The sequence below is a fragment of the Nerophis lumbriciformis genome, linkage group LG31 (assembly GCF_033978685.3).
Source record: "Nerophis lumbriciformis linkage group LG31, RoL_Nlum_v2.1, whole genome shotgun sequence".
NCBI lineage: Eukaryota > Metazoa > Chordata > Actinopteri > Syngnathiformes > Syngnathidae > Nerophis > Nerophis lumbriciformis.
In genome coordinates this window covers 13,672,507-13,697,500 of record NC_084578.2, presented here as the reverse complement: position 1 = coordinate 13,697,500, position 24,994 = coordinate 13,672,507, and the positions used below count along the sequence as shown (strand labels likewise).

The window sequence follows — 24,994 nt, the reverse complement described above, 5'->3', positions numbered from 1 at the left end:
CCGCTCGCGGGTCGGGTCGGGCGGATTAATTAGATTTTTTTTTGTTTTTTTGTTTTTTTTGTTTGTTTTTTTGCGGGTGGCAGTTAAACCAATTCGGAAATATATATACATAGTTAAATGTTGTTACCCACATACGAAAAACGAGCAGGCACCTGCAGCATATGCCACAACAGAAGAAAAAAAAAGAAAAGAGATGGACACTTTTACGGAGCGGAGAAGGGACGCCTCGCCGGGGTCCGGGACCGAGGCCCCTTCCCCCGAGAGGGCCCCACCGGGAGCCGTAGCTGAGGCGATCCGCGAGAAGGGCCCGACGCACGTCCAGGGTCACTACCGCGCCCACCGCACCGACACCCCGCCTTGTCCGCTTTCGCCGCGGCCGGCGTCACGCGCAGCAGGTAAGCAGCTTACCTGCCCGCCACCCCCGTGGCCGGGAGCTCGTAACATGGGTCACTCCGCGCGCTCCGCCCGCGCAGCTTACCTGCTTGCCACCCCTGTTGCCGGGGGCGCGTAACAGGGGTCACTCCGCGCGCAGTGCGCTCACGAAAGGGGTGGGGCTCACCCTGGTTGATATAGAGAGCAGGACGGTGGCCATGGAATTTCATTTAAGGTTTGTGATAAACCATCAAACTCATTCGTTAAAAGGACTCTATAGTAATATAAAGCGAAATTTTCTGGACATTATCATGCAAGAAAAGTTTATTTTTGGGATCGCGATCACCGCGTAATGATTTTTAAAGGTTGCATTACATTATTAACTGTCCCATGTGATCAGCCAGTGCGATTGGAAGTCCATGCTCAATTATTGCCTCCGTAAATAAAACTTCGGCATTTATCACATCCAAAGAATCTGTTTGGGCGACGAAAAACGTTGAAAGTTTTCCACTTGTATCGCTAGCAACGGCATTAGACTTGTGTTTTTTTGTCCCAACGTGGTCTTTTACATCGCTAATTCCTCCGTGTCCGATCTAAAAATTTTGTCTGCACAAGGTGCAATTCGCGTAGTTTTCACCCTTTTTTTTTTTTTTAATTAATATTAGATATATAACAACGGGCGGATGGCGGGCGGATGCAGTTTTGATCAAACGTTACATCGGGTGGATGGCGGATGGATGACGACTTTCTGACGCGGTTGCGGATGAGATAAATTGCCTATCCGCGCATCTCTAATATATATATATATATATATTTTTTTTTATTTTTTTTTTTAACACCAAATTATTTAGGGGGGCTTTTTTGTTATTCCACCCTGATTCTAGTTCGACCCAGTCCAGGTAATGTATTTGTTGTGCACTTACTCTTAAAGGCACACACTGTAATATTTTAAATGTTGCTGTTGCCAGCACTTTGAAGAGTGGATTTCAATGAGGACCTAATCAGTTTACATTTAAATTAAGATGTATGACTGAGCGTTTATGTCATGGGCCGGGTTTGTATGCACAGGCAATGTTGCAAAATGACTGAATCACGTCAATTATGTCTAGAAACGTGGCGTCATGGCGTATTTTATGTGAGGTAGTGTGATTACTGATTTTCTTGAACGTCACTTCACAGCAGCACACGTTTTCATGGCGTTTGTCTCCCCTCTGTGTCCGCATCACGTCAGCACTACGCGTTCTGAGAAACTGATAACGATATTTCTGCTTCATCTGAGTATGATACTTAATGATAGGTAGCGTACATACAATATACGCGACGTAGTGTCTCGTTACTTTCTAATGTAGTTTAAAAAAGCGTATGAATGTCTTACACAGGCAGCTGTCACGGTGGCCGAGAGGTTAAGGCGTTGGACTCGAAATCCAATGGGGTTTCCCCGCACAGGTTCGAATCCTGTTCGTGACGTCATTTTTCCTGGGCTTCAAACGGAGGTATACAATTAAAACATTAAACTTTTTGGGAGGAGATCAGAGAAACGATGGTGTGGAGATGTTCATATTCTCTATAGAAGAGATCAAATTTGGTATTTTTTTTTAATAAACAACTAACATATAAATGTTTGTCAACATCATTATGCTCCAGGCAAAATGATTTCCGCATGAATGTAGATTTATAAAAGTAAGGCCTACATTTTCTAATTGGCTTAATGGTTTACAATTATCAATCAAATCTTGGAGAATGATTCAGAGTACAAAAGCCCTTATATTGATATATTTGTTAAAACATTTAGTTAGCCCTTTTTTTTCATATTTTAAATTATTATTTAATAATATTTAATACTCTATCTGTATTTGCTTCTGTTTTCTTTCCTTGATGTTGAAAGTTCCTTGACTTTTGTGTGAATTATAAAAAATGTATGTTTATTTTTATTTATTTATTTATTTTGTTTCTCAATATGATGTCGGTCCACCTTTTGCAGCAATTACAACTCTTCTGGGAAGGCCGTCCACAAGGTTACTGAGTGTGTATGTATGTTTGTTGTTCAATTAAAAAAATAAAAAATAAAATAAAATAAAATAAAAGACTAACCTTGGTACTAGAACATCTCTCTCGATTTATTTGCGGTATTTTGCTATCTGCGACTAGCAGCGGGCCTTCATTTGGTAAGAACCAACTACTTACGCCGCATATTTTCTTCAAAAACTCCGGTGTGATGTTAATTTAACATATGTGTTTGTACAACACTATATTTAAATGAATATTTCATTAACTTTTTTATTTATTTTTTTATAAACCTTTATAATATGTAACATTTACATACAAGCAAAGAAACAATAATAATCAAAACAAGTACAGAAACAGTACAAAACAGCGCCAGGGGGTTGTAAACTCAATAAAATAACTAAAATAGAATATATATATATATATATATATATATATATATATATATATATATATATATATATATATATATATATATAATATAATATTTATAGATATAGATATAATTTTTTGCATATATATATATATATATATATATACATAATATAATATTTATAGATATAGATGTATATTTTTTGCATATATATATATATATATATATATATATATATATATATATATATATATATATATATATATACTGTATGTATATATATATATATATATATATATATATATATATATATATATATATATATATATATATATATATATATATATATGTAACAAAGTGTAAAGCCATAGGCTCACACAAGTTCCATAAATAATTTAGTTACAAATTTAGTTACATAGCTAAATTAAAGACACTATAGGATAAATGTGACGCTCACTGTTGACAATGAACCTTTTCACTTACCTCTTTTTTTCTTTGTTGTTGTTTTTATTTATTTTTTATAAACCTTTATAATATGCAACATTTACATACAAGCAAAGAAACAATAATAATCAAAACAAGTACAGAAACAGTACAAAAACAGTACAAAACAGCGCCGGGGGTTTGTTAACTCAATAAAGTAACTAAAATATAATGCAATATATATATACATATATATATATATATATATATATATATATATCTATATATATATATATATATATATATATATATCCATCCATCCATCCATTTTCTACCGCTTATTCCCTTTTGGGGTCGCGGGGGGCGCTGGAGCCTATCTCAGCTACAATTGGGCGGAAGGCGGTGTACACCCTGGACAAGTCGCCACCTCATCGCAGGGCCAACACAGATAGACAGACAACATTCACACTCACATTCACACACTAGGGCCAATTTAGTGTATCCCCAGGTGCATGTTTTTGGAAGTGGGAGGAAGCCGGAGTACCCGGAGGGAACCCACGCAGTCACGGAGAGAACATGCAAACTCCACACAGAAAGATCCCAAGCCCGGGATTGAACCCAAGACGACTCAGGACCTTCGTATTGTGAGGCAGATGCACTAACCCCTCTGCCACCGTGCTGCCTATATATATATATATATATATATATATATATATATATATATATATATATATATATATATATGTATATGTATATATATATATATATATATATATATATATATATATATATATATATATATGTATATGTATATATATATATATATATATATATATATATATATATATATATATATATATATATATATATATATATATATATATATATGTATATATATATATATATATATATGTAACAAAGCGTAAAGCCATGGGCTCACATAAATTCCATAAATAATCCAAATTTAGTTACATAGCTAAATTAAAGACAGTATAGGATAAATGTGACGCTCACTGTTGACAATGAACCTTTTTACTTACCTCAACTCTTTTTTCTTTGTTGTTGTTTTTATTCAGTGACATTTTTCTGTGTGTTTCTGATTTTTATTTTTGTTGTTACTTTTTTCCCCCCCTTTTAGTCAGTTATTGCTATCTGCTTGTGGTGAATAGGAAGGCAGTACATTGCTACCCACTGTGACTGGAATGTAGGACGGGGGGCGGTATTATTTTTTTAAATCATTATTTTGCAGTCATTTTTTAATTTTTGTTGTATTTTTTTTTTTTTTTTAAGGGGGGGGGGCAAAAAAAAAGTTTCTGTTTTCTCAGTACCTGTATTATAATATAATTTCCCTATCAAATGAATAAATAAATATTATTAAAAAAAATAAAATAAATGGGAAAAAAAATAGAATAAAAACTTTATTAACTTTCTGTTCGAGGAACACACCATTTCGCCACCCAAACACCCCCCTGTGTGTCGGGAGAGGTGGAACAGGCCGTCATGTATAAATGACTGGCAGCCGGAAGTGACGCAGTTCCTAGTTGAAGCATGGCTAAATGAACGGCCAACTAAAACTTGCAGAGCGCTTCACTTTCGTTTTTATCAACTTAAATATATATATCGTCAATTTCAGTCGGATACTCTTTAATAGAAAACACTAGGTTAGTTTTACATTTTCAGCCTGCTATTTACCCTTTTATGTTTACGCCCGCTCACTGTAGTGCTAGATTCAATACTTTAACCTATTATAATAATATCATATAATTGCGTTTTTTTACTCACCTAATTAATATATACTGACACAATTCATAATTGACTTTAGTCATAAGTAAAAATATGCCAAAAGACTCGACGCGAAAACGAAAGAAAAGAAGCTAACGACGAGCTAGCTCAGTAACTCATTCAGCGAACTAGCATTAGCAACATTAGCGGCGTTATCAAGTTGACTTATATCGTCTTAATTTACATATGACTTCGCCATTTAGGAGAGCAGTCCTTGCGTGTAGAGACATTTGTGGAACCGTCTTAATAACAGACGTGTTTCTGCTAATGTAGCTTCAAACTGCAGCGTAAGGCTAGCCGTGCAAGTGTCAAGAAGGTCCCCGCACAGACAATGGCCGCACCAACAACCGAGGCACTGTTCTTACTTAAAGACGTAAAGCCCGGATCGAAAAACCTTAATATTGTATTCATCGTTTTGGAAATAGGTAAGTAAGGTCTGTCCCCTTTGGCAGGAACTTCTTAAAAAAAACAGGCAGGCTAACGCGATGACGTCTTGATTGCTTGGTTTGCTTTTTCCAAAACATATGTCTGATGATGTTATTGTTTTTGTTATTGTTTTTGTTCACATAGGACGAGTCACCAAAACAAAAGATGGCCACGAAGTACGATCGTGTAAGGTGGCGGACAAGAGTGGGAGCATCGCTATTTCCGTTTGGGATGAACTGGGCAGTCTTATTCAGCCAGGGGACATCATCAAGCTGACTAGAGGGTAAGGCGGCGTCACATTACTTTTTTGGCTGTGTTAACAACCGTTTTGAGGTGTTACAACCAGTGGTCCCCAACCACCGGTCCGTGACACATTTGATACCGGGCTGCGCATCCATACTTGCCAACCCTCCCGATTTTCCCGGGAGACTCCCGAATTACAGTGCCCCTCCCAAAAATCTCCCGGGGCAACCATTCTCCCGAATTTATCCCAACTTCCACGCCCACAATATTGGGGGCGTGCCTTAAAGGCCTATTGAAATGCGATTTTCTTATTCAAACGGGGATAGCAAGTCCATTCTATGTGTCATACTTGATCATTTCGCGATATTGCCATATTTTTGCTGAAAGGATTTAGTAGAGAACATCGGCGATAAAGTTCGCAACTTTTGGTCACTGATAAAAAAGCCTTGCCTGTACCGGAAGTAGCAGACGAGTAGCGTGACGTCACAGGTTGTGGAGCTCCTCACATCTGCACATTGTTTACAATCATGGCCACCAGCAGCGAGAGCGATTCGGATCGAGAAAGCGACGATTTCCCCATTAATTTGAGCGAGGATGAAAGATTCGTGGATGAGGAAAGTGAGAGTGAAGGACTAGAGGGCAGTGGGAGCGATTCAGATATGCTGTGAGAGGCGGGTGGGACCTGATATTCAGCTGGGAATGACTAAAACAGTAAATAAACACAAATTAGCCACAACACAACCAGGCTTATATTTAATATGCCACAAATGAATCCCGCATGACAAACACCTCCCCCCTACCGTCCATGTAACCCGCCAATACAACTCATAAACACCTGCACAACACACTCAATCCCACATCCAACTCAAAGTCCTCCTGGTAAGAGTCTCTGTTGTCCCAGTTCTCCACAGGCCAATGGTAAAGCTTGACTGTCATCTTCCGGGAATGTAAACAATGAAACAAAGGCTGTGTTTGTGTTGCTGCAGCCGCCCGCAATACACCGCTTCTTACCTACAGCTTTCTTCTTTGCTGTCTCCATTGTTCATTGAACAAATTGCAAAAGATTCACCAACACAGATGTCCAGAATACTGTGGAATTTTGCGATGAAAACAGACGACTTAATAGCTGGCCACCATGCTGTCCCAAAATGTCCTCTACAATCCGTGATGTCACACGCCGGCGTCATCATACAGAGACGTTTTCAGCAGGATATTTTGCGCAAAATTTAAAATTGCACTTTAGTAAACTAACCTGGCCGTATTTGCATGTGTTGCAATGTTAAGATTTCATCATTGATATATAAACTATCAGACTGCGTGGTCGGTAGTAGTGGGTTTCAGTAGGCCTTTAAAGGCACTGCCTTTAGCGTCCTCTCTCACCTGAAAAGGAGACTATTATATATGTCTCCGTTATCCATAGGTTTATCTATAACCCATAAAGTAGGCAGGCACGGAGCTATTTCTCAGCGTGTGTTTATTCCGGCCGGCATGTTAATACACTGACAACACAACATCCGGATTCCCATCATGCATTGCTTCAAAACTACGGCAAGTAGTAATGTCCAAAAACATAACAGAGACGAAGCAGAAGAACGAAGAAGAGACATGGCGACGACGAGTAAGAAGAAGAAATACGCTTGCAAGTTCCAAAATTATTGGAAAAAAATAATTTAAATTCATCCAGGACAGCTCGAAGGGGAAGGAGTATGCTGCCTACAAATTTTGTAGATCAGACTTCTCCATTGAACACGGTGGCCGAACGGATATACTCATTCATGAACGGATTATATATATATATATATATATATATATATATATATATATATATATACTGAGTATATATATATATATATATATATATATATATACACTGTATATATATATTAGGGGTGTAATGGTACACAAAAACTTTGGTTCGGTAGATACCTCGGTTTAGAGGTCACGGTTTGGTTCATGTTCGGTACAGTAAGAAAACAACAAAATTATAAATTTTTTGGTTATTTATTTACCAAATTTGTAAACAATGGCTTTATCCTTTTTACATTGGAAACACTATAATAATTCTGCCCACGTTAATCAACATTAAACTGCCTCAAGTTGTTGCACAGATTAAATAAAATTACAAAACTTTTCTTCTACATATAAAAAGTGCAACATTAAACAGTTTCAAGTCAACTCATCATGCTTAATTTATTACAGCATTTGGGAAGCCTGTAGTTGATTTTTATCACGCACGCACGCACACACACACACACACACACACACACACACACACACACACACACACACACACACACACACACACACACACACACACACACACACACACACACACACCCTACTCAGTGGCCTAGTGGTAACCTACTCAGTGACCTAGTGGTTAGAGTGTCCGCCCTGAGATCGGTAGGTTGTGAGTTCAAACCCCGGCCGAGTCATACCAAAGACTATAAAAATGGGACCCATTGCCTCCCTGCTTGACACTCAGCATCAAGGGTTGGAATTGGGGGTTAAATCACCCAAAATTATTTCCGGGCGCGGCCACCGCTGCTGTTCACTGCTCCCCTCTCCTCCCAGGGGATGATCAAGGTTAATGGGTCAAATGCAGAGAATCATTTTGCCACACCTAGTGTGTGTGTGACAATCATTGGTACTTTAACTTTAATTCAGCGTTTTCATGCGCTTATTTTTGCTGTATTTATCTGGCACAAGTGGAAAGCCAGTCCCTGAAAATAATGCCTAAATTAAACTGGTCCGTGATGCAAAAAAGGTTGGGGACCCCTGCTGTACACACTTTGAGGAGGTGGTTATGACCCATCTTGAACTTAAATGCCATTTTATTGCATGTTACATATAATGTGACTAATTCTGTCCTAGATATGCTTCGATATGGAAAGGCTGCCTGACACTTTACACTGGAAGAGGTGGTGATCTACAAAAAATCGGAGAGTAAGTCAACCTGCCGTTAATTTTTTAGGTCGCAATAATAAGCTCGGCGAAAATCTTGCTGACCTACTTATCTCCATTGCAACGGTGGCTTGTGCCCGCTCAGATCAAGGTGGTTTGCGATGTGCATCATTATTGTCTGTGTGGTGGGGTTATTATTGACGTCACGTTCGGCTCATGTCCAGCCCACTAAATACGTGTGATTGTCGAGCTCGGTCTGTTTTCAATGGGTAGTAGGCACCATTTACCGTATTTTCCAGACTAAAGGACGCACTTAAAATCCCTTTTTTTTCTCGAAACTCGACAGTGCGCCTAATGTACGGAATAATTCTGCTTTTGCTCACTGACCTCGAAGCAATTTTATTTGGTACATGGTGTAATGATAAGTGTGACCAGCAGATGGCAGTCAAACATAAGAGATACAAGGGAAGGGGTATGATGGCAATATCACTCAAGTAAACAACACCAACATTTTATAGATAACGGTAGTTGATTCTTATATGTTCCATTGAAACTATAGAACATTACACAAGGTGCTCAAAAATCTATCTAAATGTTTTAGTACGACTTTGGTAAGCTATGAAGCCGCTCCGCTTGGTGGATTGTCTGTATTATTATGGTGTGTGTATAAGGTAAGACATGTTATCTGACGTTTTGTTTCGCAATATTATGCAAAAGCAACTTTTCTTACCTTCTGGTACCTGCTGATCTGTATTTGGGATCTTCAGAAATCCTGAAAAATCCATCTTTGTAGTCCGTACCGACAACGTAGTCGATAGGCTTCTTCTTTTTCTCTATCTTCTTGTCATGTGACATTCATCCTGTTGCCATTTCTAATATAAAGTAGTGTAAAGTTCTTACTTATATCTGTCAGTACATTCGCTATGAAAGCGCTAAAACACCAGTGTAGTGAGTTTATATTATTCACCCAAGGATCTCTAGTTATTGAAATCGAAAATAGACCATTCATCGGCAGTGCGCCTTATAATCCGGTGCTATTGTTCGGAAAATACGGTAGCCTTTCATTAAGGAAAAATGCCCTATGCCTGTGTTTTCGGCTGTACAAACCGTTCAACTCGTGAAAAGGATAAACGTTCCATCAGAGGTCCTTGAGAGGTAATCAAAAAGGGGCGAAAGGGTGCAAGATTTTACGAGACGACGACGACGAGAAAAGCAGCTCACGTTCCATTACAAGGGAGCAGAGTCGAGGAATGCATACATTTGCAGTGATCACTTCGTTAAATGTTTGTTTGATATACTTAACGTTTATTATTTCCATTTTAAGTATAATCTTGATATTTAAACACAATGTTTGCTACAAAATACTAATTAGGCGAGTCTAGTCAAGTAAGCAAATGTGAGCAAAACCTGAAAGAGTTAAGCTTTTACCAAAGGCAACAATCATAAATGAAGCTTTTAGCACATACCGGTACACAATGTTGACATATATAGTTATATTTTGATGAATTCGGGGGAAAACACGCCACTCGTAAACTACCCATGCAACAACAAACTTGGCAGTAGACGCAAAGTTAAATCATGAAATGCAACCTTACCCGAGCAAAAATGATGCATATTTATCTGGGAGAGTCTTGATACCAATTTCCTTGATGCAGCATCACATAAAGAAGTTGTAGACGTCGGTGTTTTTCTAAGTTTACATCTGTTTTGCCGTGTAGAATGGCGTCTGGAGCACAATAGTTTGAGATGTCTGGGAACGCGACCGACGTATAATTCTTGATATCACGAGACACATCTTTCTTTTATAAAGTACCTTATTTTTCGGAGTATAAGTCGCACCGGAGTATAAGTAGCACCTGCCGAAAATGCATAATAAAAAAGGAAAAAAACATATATAAGTCGCACTGGAGCCCGGCCAAACTATGAAAAAAACTGCGACTTATAGTCCGAAAAATACGGTATACAAATCTATTCCATGGCATAATTTGATTTTTTTTTTTTTTGCTTGTATCTGCTTTTTGAAGGAAGATTTACGCCTCTTTTGCAGATGACTATATACAGCTGTAGAAATGCACCCAATTTTAGGAAATATAGTCTTGCCATCGAGCGTGTAGGGTGCTAACAGCCCTGAAAAATACACAGGGTATGGAGGGCAAAGCTATAGTAACCATGGGAGAAGGCATTGGCGACAATGGCCTAAAATCTAGAAATCGACCGATTATCGGCGGTGATATTTGGAACTTTGAGGTACAGTGCATCCAGGAAGTAATCACAGCGCTTCACTTTTTCCATATTTTGTTATGTTAGAGCCTTATTCCAAAATAGAATATTTATTTTTGTTCTCAAAATTATTCACACAATACCCCAAAATGACAATGTGAGAAGTATTTTTTTACTTTAGCAAATTTATTTAAAAAAAAAAAATCCCACATACATACCGTATTTTCAGACTATAAGTCGCAGTTTTTTTCATAGTTTGGCCTGGGGTGCGACTTATACTCAGGAGCGACTTATGTGTGAAATTATTAACACAATACCGTAAAATATCAAATAATATTATTTAGCTCATTCACGTAAGAGACTAGACGTATAAGATTTCATCGGATTTAGCGATTAGGAGTGACAGATATAGCATAGCATGTTCTATATGTTCTAGTTATTTGAATGACTCTTACCATAATATGTTACGTTAACATACCAGGCATGTTCTCAGTTGGTTATTTATGCGTCATTAAACGTACACTTATTCAGCCTGTTGTTCACTATTCTTTATTTATTTTAAATTGCCTTTCGAATGTCTATTCTTGGTGTTGGGTTTCATCAAATAAATTTCCCCCAAAAATGCGACTTATACTCCAGTGCGACTTATGTTTTTTTTCTTCTTTATTAATGCATTTTCGGCCGGTGCGACTTATACTCCGAAAAATACGGTAGGTAGACCTAATGGAGTTTGCCAGGTGCTGCAAAGAGGAATAGGCAAAACTGCCCATAGACAGGTGTGCCAAGCTTGTGGCATCGTATTCAAAAAGGCTGCACGATTATGACCAAAATAATAATCACAATTATTTTCACCAATATTGAAATCACGATTAATAATTACGATCATTTACTGTTAATAAAACATTTGTTGCACTTTCTATTTTAGACATTATGTAAATTTGGCTTTCATTTTAAAATTAAATTATTAAAAAAATTAATATTAAATAGCATGTACAAAACACAAATGGCTAATTAAAATAAAATATGCCATTGCAAAGTGCGATCATAAAGTGCAGACAAGTGAAAAAAAAATAAGATCATGCACGAAAGACACCTAGAAAGGAACACATTGATTTTACTGCTCACAGTATAAATAGGACATATGTCTTTGGCCAAATAAAACGCTATTACGTCTGTCATTTTGGAAAATTTTTGAGAGGTGGATGGGTACAGGGTCCCTCAGTGTAGGGTTGATGTTATGGTAGTCTTTATTTTAAGCACCCCTGCTTTTGTAGCTGTTCGTCTGGGTTTTGCGCCGGTGGCGGGTGGCCCACTCCCTTAGCAACCATCTTTCCAAGGCGCTCAAACGATGTCGGTTGAGAAAAGAAGTGTTGTTAATGCCTAATGTGTCACCGCAACTCGATAATTTGTGCACACCAACGCAGCTTTGCCGTGCAACTCGTTGGCATTGTTTATTTTTGGTTCATCTGAGGATTTCCGGGCTCTGGGAAATGAGCGTGAGTGCCTAGACAACGGCAAGGCGTGCGGTCGTGTTTTGGGGGTTAAAATGCGTGCCTGTTGGTACCCTGTGGTTAACTCTGCAGGAGAGGAGGGCACTGATGTAATAATGCATTTATTTTTCCTAAGAATTATTGGCACCACTGGTTAATCTACCTTTGACCTCTGTCACTTACTCTTACTGGCTCTCACATGAGTCCACTGTCTATCGGTCGCCCCCTAGTGGCTGGCCGACTGATTGTTGTGAACCTGCTTGGTTTGAAATGCAGTGGAGCCTGTTTTTTAATGGTTAATATTGCTGACAATCACCCTCATTTAATCGTAGGGGCCAAAATTGTGATCACGATTAAAATTTGATTAATTGTTCAGCCCTAACTTGAGGCTGGAATTGCTGCAAAAATTACATCAACAAAGCATTGAGCAAAGGCTGTGAATACATATCTACATGTGATTTGTATTATTTTATTTTTTATAAATATACAAGCTTTACATTGTCATGATAAGATATTGTATGTAGAATTTTGAGGACAAAAATGTATTTATTCCGTTTTGGAGTAAGTCTGTAACATAACACAATGTGGAAAAAGTGAAGCGCTGTGAATACTTTGAGGATGCGCTGTACTGTACTATACACATGCATACATCCATAACCATGTACAGTTGTGTATCGCTTTTAACTGGTTCTGGACATTACCTCGATAAATGTATTGATCCCTTTTGAATTTTTGTAGGTTTATTACCTTACAAAGATATGAACAATAAATAGATAACTTTTGTGATTTTGTAGCAGACAGAAAGTAAAACACTGTTAAAGTGTGTATATAAGTATTATAATTTCTAAATGCTTCACACAAAACCACAACATGAAGAGTGGGGTTAGACCCAACGCTTTAAAGAATAAATCTACGCATAAACATGCCATTTTCTAGGTAAACAATCTTAGTCTTGGAGAATTGCCAAAGCTTTAAAGAATAAATCTACGCATAAACATGCAATTTTCTAGGTAAACAATCTTAGTCTTGGAGAATTTTGTAAAACACTGTTAAAGTGTGTATATAAGTATTATGATTTCTAAATGTTTCACACAAAACCACAACATGAGGAGTGGGGTCTTAGACCCAACGCTTTAAAGAATAAATCTACGCATAAACATGCCATTTTTTAGGTAAACAATCTTAGTCTTGGAGAATTGCCAACGCTTTAAAGAATAAATCTACGCATAAACATGCCATTTTCTAGGTAAACAATCTTAGTCTTGGAGAATTTTGTAAAACACTGTTAAAGTGTGTATATAAGTATTATAATTTCTAAATGTTTCACACAAAACCACAACATGAGGAGTGGGGTCTTAGACCCAACGCTTTAAAGAATAAATCTTCCAAAAAAAAAAGGTTAAATATTAATCCATATTTTACAAAAAACCCCAGTAAATTTCACAAAATATTTTGTACAACAAAACTGAATATATGAGGTTTTACTATATTGAAATATGTTTTATGTCCTTCAGGTTTTGTATGGTGTATTCAGAAGTGCCCAATTTTAGTGAGCCAAATGCAGAGCTGATTGCCCAAGCAAACCAGCAAAATAAATCGGTAAGTGGTCAGATCACATTTGATATCAGAATACGCAACGCATTTGAGCGGTGGTGTCCAAAGTGCGGTCAGACTGCCATTTTCTTTTACCCTTTTTAAATCCTCTGCATATTGTAAAAAAAAAAAAAAAAGTAACTTCATTAATAAGATACATTGTTAGTTATTATATAGTACAGTAATAGGAAAAATTTAAAAAAATTCAATTTCCAAAATTTCTGCAAACATTTGTAATAGACAATGTTCCACATCATTTAAAAGCTTAATTCCCTAAGATTTGGCTGGTAATGATTATTTCAGGATACAATTGTAACAGCAGGCTCCCCAAACACAACTATTAGACTAGGCAGAGAAAAAAAAAAACATGAGTTCAGCCCCTCTTCAAAGCCTCACAGTATTTGACCAGCTGATACAAGTCTCCTATATAAGGTCCTGTTGCATTGATAGCAGGTCAGCAAATATACTCGAGTAAAGTACTTAGTCCATAAAGACACATCTATAATTTTGATCAAAAACACATTTAACATTGTTGATCGTGAAGTCCATTAGCATGGATGATCTAGCCACACAGTGCTACCAAAACAACTTTCAACTACAAACTTTAGATTCGAACCAATAGAAAACTGTTTACTTAACTTCCTTTGGGAGATATGTAGCTCAGACCAATTACATCCAGTCTTCATGATGACTGACACATTGAATAGCCAATTAAATTGCGAAAACACTGATATGCTGCTTTAGGGTTGGGCTTTTGACGTAATAAATAGCATTAGAAGTTGTGGGTAAAGTGAACAAAGAAAACGTGCACCGTGCTTCAGCTGCGCATCGTTTCTTTGAAAAACATTTTTTCGGTCTTTATTTTGGATCAAATGACAGAAGTGTGCAGAAAGATTGCACTATCAGAAAGACATGGAGTTTTGTTCGTACAGAGTCTTAGGGCAAGTGTCTCCAAATGGAACACATTTGGGACGCCTGATCCTAACTTTAGAAAAACCCTCAATTTTAAGTAGCTTTATTAGCGTATTAGAAATTTAACTGGTTAAGGACTCAATCCATGGATTAATTGTTTTCAAGTTCATACTTCCAAACTAGTTACCTTGAAGGTATATATTTCAGGGACCTAAAAAATATTTATTTGTGTATTCAAACTCCTATTCCTCCATGTTAGTAGCATTTTAACTGGGACTGTCAAAATTAACAGGTTAATACTCAGGTGAATAATCACGAAAAATTAACACATATTGATTAATCATGCAATTTATTTTGACCGTACACGTTTTTTTTTCCTTTACCGTTACATCGTCAGTGATCAGATCAATACTTTTGTGCTCGCTGGCAAATTTCACTCCAAAAATACAGTCTGAAAGAATTTTAAATTAAACTTTTACTGAGTTTTGTGCTAATAAATAACGTGCATTCAAGTAAATCGTTTAAAAATGTTGCTTGATGACATTCTGACAATAAAATTGTATTTGTTTACAATTATTAGGGCCTTTTTGGAGGCACATTTTAACTATGCAAGGTTTCTTTAAGTAGCCCAGCATACACAATTACAAATATCAAATTTCCCCATCCTTGGGATTTTTCTGTATGCTGCCCTTCGGTGGAAGAAAATTGAACATACAAAGCGGACTATTTATAAGAACATGTCCCCACAGAGGCACTCTCTATAACATAAAACACATGAGTCCTACTGCAGTGCACTTTACCCACATTGGAGAACAAACTTCTTTTCTGTTCCAACATAATCATGTTTTTTTTTTTTAATTAAGTCTTTTGTGTGAATTTTTTACATGCAGTTTGGTTCCTCGCTTTTAGTACAAAACCGATTCAATAAGCATATACATTTCAGCCTGCTAATACTTGCAAAATCCTGGTGTTCAGTATCAGAGGGTTTAATTCAGGTACAAGATATTTGACTATGCACCACATGTTAAAATTAGGGCGGTCGAAAATAACAAGTTAACTCGTGATTAATCACAATGCAGATTAATCATGTTAATTAATTATGACTCTACATGTTACTTTTCCTTAACCGCTGAGTGTTGTTATACGGTCAGTGATCAGGTGAAGAGGAGTGTGGAGACTTTCATTGTTATTATAACTGTATTGTCAGTTATTTTTAATTATGCAGTCAAGTAATAACTTATATGTAAAACAATTTCAAAAGTGTTTTTCATCCGATGTTTTGTTGTTTGCAAACAGGGTAAACCTGACCAGAATCAGAGGGGAAACTCTCCGCCCAATCAGAATTCAGGTACAACTCCTGCACCAGGTACGTTTTTTTGGTTTGTTTGTTTTTTTTAATATACTTCCTTTTGCATGTATCACGGCTGCTAAACATGTTATAATAGAAACATATTATTAGTAATATTGCTCATTTTTATCAGTTGACGTACGGTAGTTAGAGTAATACAGAAGACAAATCCAGCCACATGTGGGAAAACAGGCAAGTAGCCCGAGAGCAGCATATGTCATTATCAGTTTTCAGAATAACGCCGTTATGTTACCAGCACAGCAAGTTGAAAGCCGGAAATATCTTTTTACTGATTAAAGCAACAGCCAGCACCACACTGAAATTAACTTGATATCAACTAGGAGGCAACATCCCACAGCAAACAACATAAAAGTACACACACACACACACACACACACACACACACACACACACTACTACTACTTCGAGGGAGTAATGAACAACAAATCAATGATTGCAGTGACAACCTTGCAATTCTACAATACCCCATTTGTAGACAAGGAGACTACAGCTATTGACGCACAGTCAATCTCTTTATTAACTTTCTAAACACAATCTATTGCCATTTTTTACCAGAGCTGCCGTAACTGCCGGCAAACTGCGAGTCTGAGCTAACAAACACAGCCGAGCTGCTCTGTCTGAGCGTTGTCACTTGGCGGAAGGCACATACACACTCTGGTCTCATTAAACACCTCAACTGCACATGACAGATATTTAAAGTAACGCAATTACTTCCACCACGAATTACATTTATCAAAGAGTAATTAAATAACTTTAATTACCTTTTAAAGTTATTTTCCAAACACTGGTCATTATTAATTTCATAAAACATAATTTTCACATCTTTTGTAGGGGTGTAAGAAAAAAGAAATGTTGTAACAATTCTTAATTGATTGAAAAAAACATTGATTAAAAAGAAACATTGATTAAAAAAAAAAAATCATATTGTTGATGTTGATCAGGGGTAACCCAAACTACGGGCCGTCCCCATCCCCAAATGTTTATTTTATTTATTTATTTATTTATTTATTTATTTATTTATTTATTTAATCTGTCCTTTCTAATCCATTTTCTACTGCTTGTTACTCTCGGGGTCTGCTAGCCGCTCAGGCAAATCATATTGTCTAAAAATGCATTTTCCCATCGATAAGTGCGCGCTCTCAAACACACACACACACACACACACACACACACACACACACACACACACACACACACACACACACACACACAGACACACACACATGCACACACATGTTATCATTTGTAATGGGGACCAAGTTTTTGATCATCACTTGTGTGGACCACCCTTTTTACAGCTTGTGGAGGCATAAAAAAATGAGGTAAAATGGCCACTGCCCAGTTAGCTCATACACGTCTTTAAATCTCTGGATTGATGAAGTAATGTGCTGATCATTCTTACTGGGGACCCTGGGGAAAAAGAGTTAATATGGTTCATGGGGACCAAATTTAAATAATTGTGCACAATTCACACAAATTTGTACGTGACTACTGAGGACCATTTTAAAAGAAAAAAAAAGTTCAAATTAGATATAATAATAATAATAATAATAATAACTGGGATTTATATAACGCTTTTCTAAGTACCCAAAGTCGCTTTACATGTAGAACCCATCAATCATTCACACCTGGTGGTGGTAAGCTACTTTCATAGCCACAGCTGCCCTCGGGTAGACTGACGGAAGCGTGGCTGAAACTTGCGCCAACGGCCCCTCCGACCACCACCTATCATTCATCATTCAATTCACCGGCGTGAGTGGCACCGGGGACAAAGGGTGAAGTGTCCCGCCCAAGCACACAACGGCAGCGATTTTTGGATGGTAAGAGGCGGGGAGCGAACCTGCAACCCTCAGGTTTCTGGCACGGTTGCTCTACCCACTACGCCATACCGCCCAAATATGACATGATCCTCAGAATACAGCACTACAGCTGTCCTCTTACACGCAAGAAGTGTGAGCAGAGCAGGGAGTGCAGTACCAGCTACAGCCCGATGAGGGGGCTGCTGTGCAAATGTCTCACACTCAAACTAACCAGTAAACATGTTTTATGGGCCAAAGCTTAAGAATCACTTAGGCATCTTCAGAATGGATCTGACTATCTTATAAAAAGGTTTCCCTTTAGGGCAGTGGTCCCCAACCACCGGGTACCGGTCCGTGGATCGATTGGCCGCACAAGAAAAGAAAAAAAAAACCAAGATTTTTTTTTTATTTTATTTTATTTTTTTAATTAAATCAACATAAAAAAACACAAGATACACTTACAATTAGGGCACCAACCCAAAAAACCTTCCTGCCCCATTTACACTCATTCACACTCATTCGCTCAAAAGGGTTGTTTCTTTCTGTTATTAATATTTCTGGTTCCTACATTATATATCAATACAGTCTACAGCAGTGGTTCTCAACCTTTTTTCAGTGATGTACCCCCTGTGAACATTTTTTTAATTCAAGTACCCCCTAATCAGAGCAAAGCATTTTTGGTTGAAAAAAAAGAGATAAAGAAGTCAAATACAGCACTATGTCATCAGTTTCTGATTTATTAAATTGTATAACAGTGCAAAATATTGCTCATTTGTTGTGGTCTTTCTTGAACTATTTGGCAAAAAAGATATAAAAATAACTAAAAACTTGTTGAAAAATAAACAAGTGATTCAATTATAAATAAAGATTTCTACACATAGAAGTAATCATCAACTTGAAGTGCCCTCTTTGGGGATTGTAATAGAGATCCATCTGGATTCATGAACTTAATTCTAAACATCAATATTTATGGAACATGTCCACAAAAAATCTAGCTGTCAACACTGAATATTGCATTGTTGCATTTCTTTTCACAGTTCTTTTTGACAGACATTTAAAAAAAAAAACTCACGTACCCCTTGGCATACCTTCAAGTACCCCCAGGGGTACGCGTACCCCCATTTGAGAACCACTGGTCTACAGGGATACAGTCCGTAAGCACACATGATGGTATTTTTTTATGACAAAAAACCCAGTTTTCTTTTAAATAATACAGACATTTATCACAGCTGTTTATATGTTTAATGGAAAAATGTAGTTAATCATAGAACTGGAATCCAATGTTTTTGTTTTTTTTAAATTTTGGAATTTTAATCAAGAATCGATTCTGAATGGAATCGTGTGCCCAAAGTTTCACAGCCCTAATCTCCAGTCTCCCTTACTTTGGTACCATCCATGTCGTCCGTGTGCATGCAGAGAAATGTGATTTATTTTGGATATATTTTTTCGAAGGGATGAAACATTCAAAAATATTGTTTTATGTCCCACAGGTAACGGTTCCTTGTCACAGTTTGCTCCCACTAACAACAACAACAATGGCAGCGGCGGCTCAACGCCAAGCGCTCCCCGTGACTCTGCGTTTGGGAGCGTTGGGCGAGCAAACGGCCGCTCGCCCGGCAACGGTGCTCCTCCGGCTTCTGTCGCTGGACCTCAAACCGCAGCGAAGTCTTCACTTAACATTAGTAATGGCAGGGACCCACGTCGTGCCAAAAGATGAAAGGGGTTTGGATTCCTCCTCCTCCTCCTCCACCTCAACATGGGCCGGCACAGTCAGGTTAGAGTAGCTGCAGGAGTCTTGGATGCAGATTAGCTGTGCAAAGACGTGTCCCAGATCACTTGGAAGTGTCAGTCCTCTGCCCCTACTTGTCACTTCTGTGCCATTTACAATGAACACTCGCTGCACTTTCTCCTCTTCACTTCAAAGCGGAGAAAACTCAGCTGTCATTGAAATCAGGATATTTCTGCTTTTTAGTGGGGGGGGAAAGGGCCTTAAGTTTGTGAAAATTACAGTGCAGAAGACTGAGTGCTGATGGAAATATCTTTTTTTTTTTTTTCACTTCAAATCTGAATTGACTGTGGAAGCGTTGATGTATACTTGGGGATTTTTTTTTTTACAAAAGGCAAAGCAGTTTTTCCACCCCCCTCGCATTTTGTCATGCCGCGATTGTACCTTTCATGAGAAGCTGGACCACTTCAAGATGGGCAATACAGTTCAGTGAATAAATTAAACAAAGGTTGTGCCACGCTTGTTTTGTCTATAACCCTTTGTTTCCTGTGGAAGTCGACACGTAACCAAGTGTGTGCTTCAAGTTCCATTTTAAGCAATGTGTTGCACACTACAAGTGCCCCTACCCCCTCGCCCTTTCTACATATCCTTTGTTGCACCAAGCACCTCCACATCTTTCAATCTTGCCCCATTTCTTCTTGCTTGGAAAAAGGTACACTTTAAAGCGGGGGTGCCAGTAAATCATATCACACAATAGAATGCGTATTTTGTTTAAACCCCCAAGTTTGTCAAGCATTTTAGAAATGAGAGAAGCACAAGTTTTATACGATTAACTGAAATTAATTAATTTAGTGCCATCATCATGTTGAATGTTTTCCAATTAAATACATTCAGCAGCAGCTTGAGTATTTTATTTGTTTCTGATTCGCCAATAGTATGAATAACTTGCTGACAAACATTACAAACAAATTAACCTAAATATTGATCAAATTGCCTCATTTCATTGGACTATAAGTAACACACAATGCGTGTCAGGTGTACAAAGTGTGCCATTGCTACCTGTTTAACATTTTTGCATATATTGACCTTTATTTTTTTTAAACCATTTGTTGGATTTTTCACATACAATCCAGAAATACAATTAAACACATGTAATACAAATAACGCACACAAAATACATTTAAAAGCATGCATCAAATTTTGACGTAGCCACAGACAACTGCACCCCTAAATGTCCCCGACACAATGCAGCAAAACACAAGCATACAAAAGGCTAATCAATTACCCACCTTTTATTTACTTTCCTATATTGGCCATTTTGAACCTGTGCAAAGTTTATTGCTGCAGAAATATTTGTTTGTGTCGTTATTAGTCTAAGTTCTTCTGAAATGTTTTATGTTGCACGATTGCACCAAGAAAAAATCCTAGTTTGTGAACCCATTCTCAAACAATGGCAAAAAAAAAAAGTTCTGATTCTGAAAATACATTTTCTGACTGGTAATGTCATCCAGTCCCAATCGTTGTGCTGCAAAAATGTTTGGTCTCACCTAAAAACTATATTATTTAGGCCAACAATGTTTGCAACACAAACGAATGAAACAAGTTTTGGGAGATTTGGACGAGGTTGGAGGCAACTTCACACAGGTCCATTTTTGTCATTTGTATCAAAACCTCTGCTGTATATAACAGGAATAGAGATGTGATGTTCGCGAACGAATTGAGTCTTTTGAACGGCTCTTTTAAATGAACGATGACAACCGTTTGCCAGGTGTGAGCCGTTCGTTTGGAAGCCATTTATATAGTATATGTATATGTATCTATATATGTATAGTTTGGACACACCTTCTAAGTCAATGCATTTTCTTTATTTTCATGACTATTTACATTGTAGATTGTCACTGAAGGCATCAAAACTATGAACACGTGGAGTTAAGTACTTAACAAAAAGGTGAAATAACTGAAAACTTGTTTTTATATTCTAGTTCCTTCAAAATAGCCACCCTTTGCTCTGATTACTTTTTTGCACACTCTTGGCATTCTCTCGATGAGCTTCAAGAGGTAGTCACCTGAAATGGTTTTCACTTCACAGGTGTGCATTGAAGCTCATTGAGAGAATGCCAAGAGTGTGCAAAGCAGTAATCAGAGCAAAGGGTGGCTATTATCAAGAAACAATAATATAAAACATGTTCTCAGTTATTTCACCTTTTTTTGTTAAGTACATAACTCCACATGTGTTCATTCATAGTTTTGATGCCTTCAGTGACAATCTACAATGTAAACAGTTGTGAAAATAAAGAAAATGCATTGAATGAGGAGGTGTGTCCAAACTTTTTGCCTGTACTGTATATATATATATATATATATATACGGTATATATATATATATATATATATATATATATATGTATATATATATATATATAGTATACAATGTTCATTTTTACATGTAAAAGAAATTAAGCATACACGGTGCAATTCATTTAAAAAACGCATCACAAAGTTTGCTTTTTTATTTTTTACTCATCACTAATTATTACTCACTGCAGACTTCATGAGAGCCAACAAACATAATAAAACATCACCTACTGTTAGAATAATTATGTATCACATAACTCTTATGCTTAAAGGCCGTTGCTATAGTTATCATCAATTGTGCTGAAGTTGTACTTTTCCATCTGTGCAAAGGGACAACTTGCAATCTTGGATCGCGAGTCCTCTCATATCAGTGTTTGCATCCAGACCGGGCCTGCTGACTGCCAAGGGCGAACATCGAGTACCTCGACGCAGACAAAGCAGAGACAGGGCGACATCACGAGTGTCAGCACATTTCCATTTCTGAATAATCATATATTGTGGCTCCTGAATAAATAGTGGAGCATGTGGGCTGTGATTTAGGGCGTAGGTTGGAACTGTGAGTGTACAGCCCAATACGTCTCTCCTCATTGAGCAAAATTGAACTCTGTCTCTGCATGATTCCTTGCTTCTTGTCTAATAGATGTCATCAACGTCTGCAGTCATTAAGATGCCGACTGCTAGCATATAGTGTATATACATGTGTGCGTGTGTCAAAACTATTATTATTTTCTATGTGTATTTATCTTTTTAGTTATTTTTGCTTGCATTCACTATTCTCCAAATCCCAATGAACCGCACTGTAATAACGAACCGGTCTTCGGAACAACTCTTTGAAAGGAACGACTCTTTAAGATCCCCTCAAAGAGCCATAAATCAGGTGCCCTAAGACCAAAACGCGAGAAACAGCTGCAGGAAATATGACGTGTGGCACATGTCAACACCCGTGTCGTTAACTTCCTCAACATTGGTGGTCAGCCATGGCCGCGTGGTAATATTTGAACATTTGTGCTCATTACACCTATAATGTATAAATTGTAAGCGTACACATGTTTGCATTATTTGCACTACATTTGTATCTACTCTTATTGCTTATTGAGTGGAAACAGAATTTCCCTTAAGGGATGATCATTTATCAAAAATAATAAGCAGAAGAAAATTGATGGTTGGATCGGAATACTTATGACCTTTAATAAATGCAACTTTTTAAATTTTGTATTCCTCATTTGTGTGTGTTGAAAGCGTTCATGACCCCGTGGTTTCCCTTTCATGTTAAAGCGTGTGACAGAACATCTTATGACACACACTATGTGGCCCCTGTTTAAAAGGGAAGTGGCGGGTTTCAAGAAAAAGAACAAAAAAAACCCCAACATCTATCCTGTTAATCAACATCGCATAACATAGCCAAGTATCCACAGTGCCGATACCAAGGGTGGTATTAGTATCGGATCAATACCATTAAGTGTATTTTTCAAGTTATCTTGTATGTTTATTGTTTAATCCGTGTGTTGTTCGTCTTGTCAAATAGATATTTTGTATTCATATAAGGGGGTAAAAAGCCAAAGTTGATTTGAAAAACCGTCCAACCGGAAATCTCTAATAACTAAAGTTCCTTGGGTGAATAATGTAAACTCACTACACCGGTGTGTTTTAGCGCTTTCATGGCGGGTTTACTGACAGATATAAGTCAAATTAAAACTCTTTCATCAACTTTTAATCAGAAGGGTTCAATCTCTCTCCTGTGCTAATTTGAAGCCGACACGACAAACGCGCGCAGAGGAGATAATGTTTGAAAAAAGGTGACTGTTTTTACTCAACTTTTGTTTTGAAGGGGGAATTGCAAACTTCCTGTTGATTTTTGCCGGGGGTTGTGAGTGAATGAAATCTAGGTCTAAGTGAGACATACATAGAGGTTTTTGTTTCATGTCTCTACAACATTCCTACTCGGAGTTACAGGCAGTTTTGTCTGTGTTTTCACATTTGAGTTTTGGGGTTTGGTTTTTTGATTAGATCGCAATTTTCACCAGTCCTGATGTGTGTGTCCAATTTGGTGAGTTTTGAGGCATGTTAAGAGGGTCAAATTACAGCTTAAAGAGGCGGCGGTATAATAATAATAAAACGCTAGAAAAACAGTAGGGACCTCTGTCCCAAAGGGACTCGGTCCCTACTGGGAGTTACAGGCAGTTTTGTCTGTGTTTTCTTCCTAGGGGCGCTAGAGCGCAATTTTGAGTTTTGGGGTTTGGTTTTTTGATTAGATCGCAATTTTCACCAGTCCTGATGTGAGTTTTGAAGCATGTTAAGGGGGTCAAATTACAGCTCAAAGAGGCAGCGGTATAATAATGATAAAACGCTAGAAATACAATAGGGTCCTCTGTCCCAAAGGGACTCGGTCCCTAACTATAAGTCAAATGTGGGGGCCACATTGGGTTGAAAAATGTTTGGCCGGTATATATGTAATTAGAAGAAAAAAAATTATAATAATATATATTTTTTTAAACTTGGGAACTCTCTAATAACTAAAGTTCCTTGGGTGAATAATGTAAACTCACTACACCGGTATGTTTTAGCGCTTTCATGGCGAGTTTACTGACAGATATAAGTAAGAACTTTACACTACTTTATATTAGAAATGGCAACAGGGGAGGATGAATGTCCCATAACAAGAAAATAGAGAAAAAGAAGAAGCTTATCGACTACGGCGTCGCACGGACTCTAAAGGCGGAAGCGCACAAATTTTCAGGACTTATGCAGATCCCAAATACACATCAGCAGGTACCAGAAGGTAAGAAAAAGGTCACCGCCGCTGTCTATGGTGCTGAGGACGAGCACCATCGGATAGGGGCGTTGGCGTATGCTGACGGCGAGACACAGCTGGCAGGTGATTAGATTTCACAGGTGGTACGTGTTAATCTAATCATCTGTTGTCTTTAACAGTGAGCAGGAGGAAGAGGAGTATTGGAGAGACTGCAAAGTCTGGAAAGAACGTGTCTGTTGAAAAGCTGAGAAA

The 24,994-nt window shown here is 37.7% G+C and overlaps 1 protein-coding gene and 1 non-coding gene across 2 annotated transcripts; both read left to right on the top strand.

Moving 5' to 3' along the window:
- Nucleotides 1–1,757: 1,757 nt before the first annotated feature.
- Nucleotides 1,758–1,839, top strand: trnas-cga (transfer RNA serine (anticodon CGA)). Its single transcript has one exon. It is a non-coding gene; the product is annotated as a tRNA-Ser (tRNA).
- Nucleotides 1,840–4,701: 2,862 nt separating this feature from the next.
- nabp1a (nucleic acid binding protein 1a) lies at nt 4,702–20,155 on the top strand. Its single transcript, XM_061926547.2, has 6 exons — nt 4,702–5,379; nt 5,525–5,663; nt 8,498–8,569; nt 13,752–13,836; nt 16,039–16,108; nt 19,401–20,155. Exons 1-6 carry the CDS (start codon nt 5,286–5,288, stop codon nt 19,625–19,627), a joined length of 687 nt encoding a protein of 228 aa, XP_061782531.1. The 5' UTR covers nt 4,702–5,285; the 3' UTR covers nt 19,628–20,155.
- Nucleotides 20,156–24,994: the final 4,839 nt, after the last annotated feature.

Coding starts and splice junctions, on each gene's coding strand:
- nabp1a (XM_061926547.2), top strand. CDS start 5,286: ATGGCCGCACCAACAACCGAGGCACTGTTCTTACTTAAAGACGTAAAG. Junction 13,837..16,038: donor CAAACCAGCAAAATAAATCG/GTAAGTGGTCAG, acceptor GTTTGCAAACAG/GGTAAACCTGACCAGAATCA. Junction 16,109..19,400: donor AGGTACAACTCCTGCACCAG/GTACGTTTTTTT, acceptor TATGTCCCACAG/GTAACGGTTCCTTGTCACAG.